At 37.4% G+C, this 7,984-nt stretch overlaps 1 protein-coding gene across 4 annotated transcripts in view; it reads left to right on the top strand.

The window, feature by feature from the left end:
- The first annotated feature begins 2,173 nt into the window (after positions 1–2,173).
- SCGN (secretagogin, EF-hand calcium binding protein) overlaps positions 2,174–7,984 on the top strand; it is a 48,845-nt gene continuing 43,034 nt past the window's right edge. Inside the window, exons 1-2 of one of the 4 annotated variants that reach the window (XR_012799527.1) lie at positions 2,174–2,538; positions 5,793–5,860. Coding sequence is in view for 3 of the 4 variants with exons in the window: in XM_075589050.1 (XP_075445165.1) it covers positions 2,415–2,538; positions 5,793–5,860 (192 nt within the window). In the remaining variant the exon portion in view is untranslated. Of the gene's footprint in view, positions 2,558–4,583; positions 4,839–5,792; positions 5,861–7,984 lie in introns of those variants that run through there. The other 3 variants (XM_075589050.1, XM_075589052.1, XM_075589051.1) reach the window with 3 other exon arrangements.

The raw sequence follows: 7,984 nt of genomic DNA, 5'->3' as shown, positions 1-7,984 counted from the left end.
CCATGCTGACTATTACTACTGTAATAATTTTGTTTTCCATTGAGTATTCCTGAATATTATTGCATACTAAACCTTCAAGTAGCTTCCCCACTATTAATGTTAAGGCTTACAGGTCTATAATTACACGGTTGTGATCTAGCTCCCCTTTTAAAATGTAGACACCATGTCTGCTTTACACTAATTTTGTGGTCCTGCGCTTGTGGAAATGGAGTCCTTGAATATTAAATGTAATGGTTTGGCTATTACTGAACTTATCTCCTTGACAACTCTTGGATGTATGCCATCGAGGGCCAGGTGCTTTATTTACTTTCATTTTATAAAGCCGCCTATGAAGTTCTACAGGCATACCCCGGTTTAAGGACACTCACTTTAAGTACACTCGCGAGTAAGGATATATCGCTCAATAGGCAAAAGGCAGCTCACGCATGCGCCTGTCAGCACGTCCTGAACAGCAATACCATCTCCCTGCCTGTACCGCAGCTGTGCGCAAGCGGGGAGACTATAGAGCCTGTTACAACTGCGTTATTTACATCAGTTATGCACGTATATGACAATTGCAGTACAGTACATGCATCGATAAGTGGGAAAAAGGTAGTGCTTCACTTTAAGTACATTTTCGCTTTACATACATGCTCCGGTCCCATTGTGTACGTTAATGCGGGGTATGCCTGTACATCAGTTAACTAATTTTCGCTTAATATAGAGGTTGTGGCTTCCTTCTGCAGCACTATTAATGCAATTGATTCCTCCCTGATAAATACAGAGGCAAATAATTTGTTTAGTACCTTAGCTTTTTCCTTATCTCCAATAACTTGCTGGCCCATCTCACACAGAAAAGGTCCTATATTTATTTGTTTTGTTATTAAGGTACTTAAAGAACCTTTTAGGGTTGAGCTTACTTTCTATTGCAATCCTTTATTCATTTTCAATTTTTGCTAATTTGATTGCCCCTTTTGCAAATTTTGTTACATTCCTTATAATTCTTATGTGATGCCTCCATATCTGACATTAAGAATCTAAACACCTGCTTCTTATTTTCAATTTCCTCCCCTACCTATTTATTTAGCCACAATGGTTTAGATTTGTTTCTTTTATACTTATTACCCTAGGGTATACACAGATAAGTGTGTTTTTCTAACAATGTTTTAAAGACTGCCTATTTATCTTCTACATTTATCCCTGCAAAACCATCATCCCAATGTATTCCTTGTAGATTAGTCCTCAGTTTATTAAAATCTGCCTTTCTAAAATGTAAAGTCTTTGTTGAACCCATGTAATATGGCTTTTGATCGTTTATTTCAAATGAGACCATGTTGTGATGACTGTTTCCCAAATGTTCTTGGACTTGAATATTTGTTATTAATTCTACATTGTTTGATATTACCAAATCCTGTAATGCCCTTCTTCTTGTTGGTTTATCAATAATTTGGGTCATATAATTGTCTTTAAGCACCCCCAAAAACATGTTTCCTTACGTTGTAATGCTAATCTCATTGCCCCAGTTTATGTTTGTATGTATATCTTTATTTATATAGCATCAAAAGTGTACTTAGCGCTTCACAAATACACTACAGGGAATTATAATAATACAATAAGCGCATAATCAGACAATAGAAAAGGAAATCCCTGCCCCGAAGATTTTACAATCTAAGTGGTATTTTGGGAGACCTTGTTTTGATACCTTCTCCATTTGCAAAAGTATTTTGGCTTCCTCATCCCACAAACATGTGGTGGTTTATAGCATATCCCTACAAACATTTTGTTTGTACTTTTACTCCACTGCTAATTTTTATCCACAGAGTCTCTACATTTTCATCATTCCCTTCATATAGGTTTTAGACCTGGTTTAACATATAAGCATACACCACCTCCTCTTCTATTTGCTTGATCCTTCCAAAAAAAAGGGAATAACCCTCTAAATTAACTGTCAGTCATGAGTTTCATCCCATCAAGTATCAGTAATACCTACGATATCATACTTATCCCTTATAGCTATTATTTCAAGCTCCGCCATTTTATCTGTCAGGCTTCTTGCATTGATGTAGCCAGGTCTCACTCTTACCTTCAGGCTGAAGACCACATGTTTCCAGGCAACCAATAGTGCTGCTAGAATCTCCTGAGGGGAGATTGGAACGTTAGTTGAGCTGACAGTTAGGACAGTTAGTACTGTTAGGGGAGTTAGTGAGTTGAATCTGGACACTGAAGGGGTAGGGTGTGAGTGTGCAGGTGTCTGTGGCATCTGCACTAGGCCAGAGACCCCTGAGAGGCCCCAGCTAGGCCCAACTCCCCTCAGATTGTGGCTGCTACAGGGACAGGCCCATAGATAGGGATACTGCCCCTGTAGCTTGTAGTGAGGGACTCAGCCAGGACACAGTGGCATCTTGGACCTTGGTGGTCTGGGACCAGACCATTCCATGGAAGGGACTATCCTTAAGATGGATACCCCACGCGGGGACCACCCCATGCTTAGGCGGAAGCGCCAGAGTTGCGGATCATCGTTGGGTCCGTGTACCGCACCGCAGGATGCAGCGTGCCAAGGTGTGGACACACCCGGCAGGTACCACACGCACAAGTGCACCAACATACACTATAGTGGCAGTGCTGGCCACATATAAGGGTGAGGGATTATATCGTTGTGGACACCAGGATAGTTGGCTGCCCGAGGGCCCCGTCATGTACTGTGGGGACTGTGGACAGGAGTGTGGGACACTTGGCAGATGATTACGGCCGTGTGAGGCCTGGCGGGTAGGCTGTTACCAGTAGCCATACTTTCGTCATACAGCTTTGCAGTAAAGCTGTTATTTTATGTTTTACTCAGTGTGTGTGGTTATTGTATAAGTGTATATGTGTATGTATATATATATGTATGTATATAACTTGTGGTAAACCTCTCACCAATCAAATAGATGTATAGAATATATAGTCAAAACACAGCCCGTGCAAAGGCATGGTAATATCATGCAGAAACAAACAAGGAGATCACAGTGTATCCAAAAAGATCCCTCTTCATTGCACAGCAGGGCTGTTGTAGTATAAAGGAGTATAATACTCCCAGACAAATGGTCTAATTCGCTGTATGGGGTACACAAAGTAACCGCTCCCAACACTGTAGGAGGACGGTTGCCACTAAAAGTCCATATCAGGCCAAAATAATAAAGTTTTATTCATACAAAAATAACGACGCATACTCAAATTCATAAAACCAATTAAAACACAAGGGTGATAGGTAGCATCAATGGGATAATAATGGACAGTCCCAGTATAAATACTGAAGTGGAAGGTTCCAATACAAATAATCAGGTATTCCCTAATGATGGTAACTAGATCATGGTGTGGGGTGGATAGAGAAGTATCTATATAGTGCCTAGACAGTCAATATACACTCTTTCACAGGCAACAGTGTTAATAGCAGGCAACAATAGTTATAACAGTGGAGTAACACTCAGATACAATGTATCTTATGACACAGTTGTATGTGCATATTATATATATATATATATATATATATATATATATATATATATATATATATATATATATATATATATATCCATCCATCCTGTTATGGGTAATTCCACACAGTAGAAACCGTTACAGGTGGAGGCGCTGAAGAACACCGTACTAGGCTCCCTGTAGCGGAAGCTCAGACTTACTGTGAGCCACAGGTATTGCACCACACACACCATAGCCACACATTCTTCCAGGGGGTGGGGGGAAAGTGCGCTACATTAGCAAGCATGCTTTTATGTTTTTTCCAGTCTGTGCTATTATCTTATCTGCTCCTGCTTTTCTACTTCAATTGTATTTAGTCTTTACAAGTTTTCTAGTATTATCTGTATTTAATATGGGTGTCTCCCTGCTTGCCAAACACCCACTATCCCCCATTCTACCTCCATGGCCCCTTGCTATTTCCCCATCCCTATCTATTCTATTTAGTTCATTATCTGTTTCTTGTCCCTCCCCCTCCGTTCTATTTTAAAATCTCCTCCAACCTTTTTAACATCCTCCCCCTAGCACATAAGATCCATCCAGACATAGAAAGTGTTTGTCTTATAATATGTGCATCAGATAACTCTTACTACTGTATAACCACTCCCCAAACATTGATACTAATAAAGAGGCATATTCACAATATCCCTCATAGTAGTAATTTAATCACACGAGGGTCACTTGCTTTTCTTAATATATGTCCCCAAATGGGTACCACAAATACATATTTTTGTTTGTTTGTTTGTTTGTAACTATAAATGATCAACTCCAGCATAGTCTTTAAATTCGTAAATAACACATCTAAATTATTGAGGTGATTATCTAGCCAGTGAAAATTAGAATTAGATATATTTCAAAGTATGCAAATATTTCTTACAAATCTAAACCTCATAATAATTGCTATATACCAAGCATGGCAGGTAAATGCAGACCGTGCCGTATGAACAGCTCCTTTGTGATGGAGTACATAAAGCAGCACAGTATGTACAAAGGTGTGTATATATCTCCGTACTGAACAATAGGAAGTAATATAAGGCTTTGAATGACCATACCCTCCTACTCGCGTCACTGCCCTTCAGTGCAACATGCAGAATACATCACCGCTATAGCTACAACCCTGCCTCTTGCAAGCAGAGCAACAAGTGTTTCATGGGAGGGAATCACGACAAACACAGACACCATAAATAGACGGGGTAGCAGAAGTGCAAAGATAAGGTTCCGCTTCTGTCCTTGTGCTGCACAGAGCCCCTTCCTCCTGCACCACACATCATTCAGCACCATGGACAGCGCCTTTCTCAAGCTGGATGCGGGCGAGTTCCTTGAAATTTGGCAACGCTTTGACTCTGACGGTAGGTACCACAAGAAGACTTTTATAACTGCGCGAGTATTGTCATTGTTACATAGATGCATAGTCAACCCATTAACCTTCCTCTACACAGAGTTTGCGCGTTTTCAAGGGCAGCTACATATACTGTTTTCTCATTGTGCAATTGTTGGTCATAATGATAGCAATGCCTATTAATTACCCTGACTGGTGTTCAAGATTACTTTTCACATGTATCTAACGGATCTGCAATGAGACTGACAGTGGTTAAAGTATTTTATCTGTCAGTTTCCAACGCACATATATCTTCACAAATGTATATTTCAAGTGTAATATAGTAGTTGTATATATAAGTATTTGCATTCTATACCATTAAAGGTGTATTAAGTGTAGTTAATAGGAAGGAGACACAGACATACTGTATCATATCCCCGTTTCTGTTGTCTAAGAACTTGTGATTCGTGCCAATGTGACCGTGTCTCCTCCAAATACATCTTGGGTCATTGATAAACAGGGTCTCATATCATTAAATACAATATATAAGCAGCAGGGATATACTGTACATATTTCAGTTTACCGTTTGGGAGGAAATTGGGTTCAGATTTAATTCAGATAGGATTACTAACACCAGGCGAGCAACACCTGGGTAACAGACCTTGTGTAGCCCTGAATTTATACTGGGGAACTTAATCAGGGTTTTCATCTATTGGAAAAAATGTACACGTTTTCCATAGGAAAAACACTTTTACTTCCAACTGGGAAAACATTTTTCATTTTAAAAACGTAACAGAGAACCGAATTAATCTATGAAGAATTCCCTCATATGATTTTCATTGCGGACACCTGGTAAATGTATCCTCTATGTTATACTTTTAATGAATGTTATCCAGATTAGGAATACAGTATATTATTAGCAAACAAGGAAACAGCTATCATAGCATCCTTAAATATACTCATATATTGTTTCCGTTATATTTAGACAACGGTTATATTGAGGGAAAGGAGCTTGATGATTTCTTTTGCCACTTACTGAAGAAACTGGGCACCGTAAGTAATAATTTTATTGTTCTGTTTATAATGATCTATGCTAGTTATTATAAATATTATTTTACTATTATTGTGATTGTTAAATATTAAGAAAAACGTCAAGAAACCCATATGATGCTTTCCCATTTATTGGATTTTGTAAACAAACGAAAGTAGTTCTCTAGGTCACACTACAACAGTTTTTCTGTTAGTGCACTTGGTATCCTTTTTAAGAGGCAAATAGGAGTTTATGTTGTGGTCATATTTTTCATTGCAAATGTTTCTCTTAATGGAACATGATAATGATGCAAAAGATTGAGCAAGGTATTCACAAAGTCTTATTTAATGCGGTTCTCCTAGATGATGGATATCAACAAAACCACAGAATTTGCTTTATGTGGGTGTTTTGTCCAAGAGAACAAATGAGTTATGGTAATTGCCAAAGCAAAAACTTGATGCCTTAGAAATCAGATAACACTAGTCCCATTCTCAAACTATTATCCATAGATACATGATATGCATATTGTTATATATTTTTAACATTGACAACAATATTATGAGTGTGTAAAATAAATGAATGATAGAAAATTGTCAAGTATTCTATGTTACTTTTTAACCTACAGTATATGTATTTTTACACATATGATGTTTGACTTTCTATGATCTGCTCAATAAATATGAGGTTTTCCTGCTATACTGTATGTTGTGTACCCAATGGCAAGTACAGAATAATAGGACTTTATTTTAACATGCACATCCACATTTTAGTAATTATTTCACAATTATATATATTTTTTTAAATAGTCCTGGACTTTCTTCCATCATAGTATGCAAATACATTTCAAAATGTTCCCTGCACACTGCATAAATACTATATTATAACTTTATATCAACATACTTTACACATTATGGGAATAAACACAACATTTCAGGACCTCAGCCAGTGCTGCCACCATCCTTGTTTTTCTTCATTCCATTACCGCTTAGGGCAGATACATCTACTGGCACTTCATTCATTCCCATTTTTGGGGTTTTAATTATTCAAATGGAAAATATATTATTTCACTAACAATTCAAATGTTATAAATAAAGCTTTGGTAAATGACCCAAAATATAACTTTTTTTGTGATTTATAATGGTCTCTAAGAAGCCATTTGCGAAATCCATCATGAAAAACTTAATTTCTTACTTTTAAAGATATAATAAAGACAAAAAAATGGAAGAGTTGGTATTACAACACAGGCACACGCGAGGAACGGAAGTCATGCTCTTACTTGGTAACCCACAATATGGGACTGTCTGGCTGAAGATATTACATTACTGGAAAGTGATATCCATTATGAAGGAAAAAAAGTCAGACAGTAATAGATTGTGATTGAGTGCTGGAGACACATATTAAACTGAGTACAATCTGATTAAGCACTGAAATGACAATGACATTCATGTTATTTATTTGTAATATTATGTTGCTCAGCCACAAACCCACACAAGAGTTGTTATGCTTGAGATTAAACTTTAATGCATTTTATTTAAGGTCTCTTAAGACCTTATGTAAAACTTTTTTTATGCAATGTATCTTATGTAATTCAATATGTGTTTTTCATTGCCTGACTTCTTAAACAAATCTATTTGTATCAAAATCCATGTGTTGTGTTTTTTTCTATTATAATCTTCTGTGAGTTTCTTCCTTGAAATGATCACTGTATTTAAAGACTGCACATTTTGCAACTCATTAAAATACTGAATATGAATCAATTTATCTGCTATCCACGAAAAATATAAAATGGCACGGTTAACTCTCTGTGGTTAGAAACCGTCTATAGCTGGCCCAGTGTCAAACAAAAAAGCCAAATGCAACCACAAAGGGGCCGCACATATCAAACTGTGCAAGTGTAATTAAGGTAGGTTTTTGACATCTATTCATGTTAATTTTGCCTGAGACTATACCAACCTTGGTGGATAAAAGTCAGGTGTCAAAAGGCTGGAACCGGATTAACATTAACTTTCAATGGCAATTTCAATAAATCCCCTTGGTAAACCGATTTCCATTCTTCAGTACATCTGACCATTAAAATGTAATACAGGCAGTCCTCATTTTACAACGGTTTGCTTTACAACGAATTGCTTATCCAACGCTGTGCAATG

This window comes from Ascaphus truei, chromosome 2 (assembly GCF_040206685.1).
Source record: "Ascaphus truei isolate aAscTru1 chromosome 2, aAscTru1.hap1, whole genome shotgun sequence".
NCBI lineage: Eukaryota > Metazoa > Chordata > Amphibia > Anura > Ascaphidae > Ascaphus > Ascaphus truei.
Note: the sequence above shows the minus strand (reverse complement) of the source record. Positions and strands in the feature narration are given on the sequence as shown.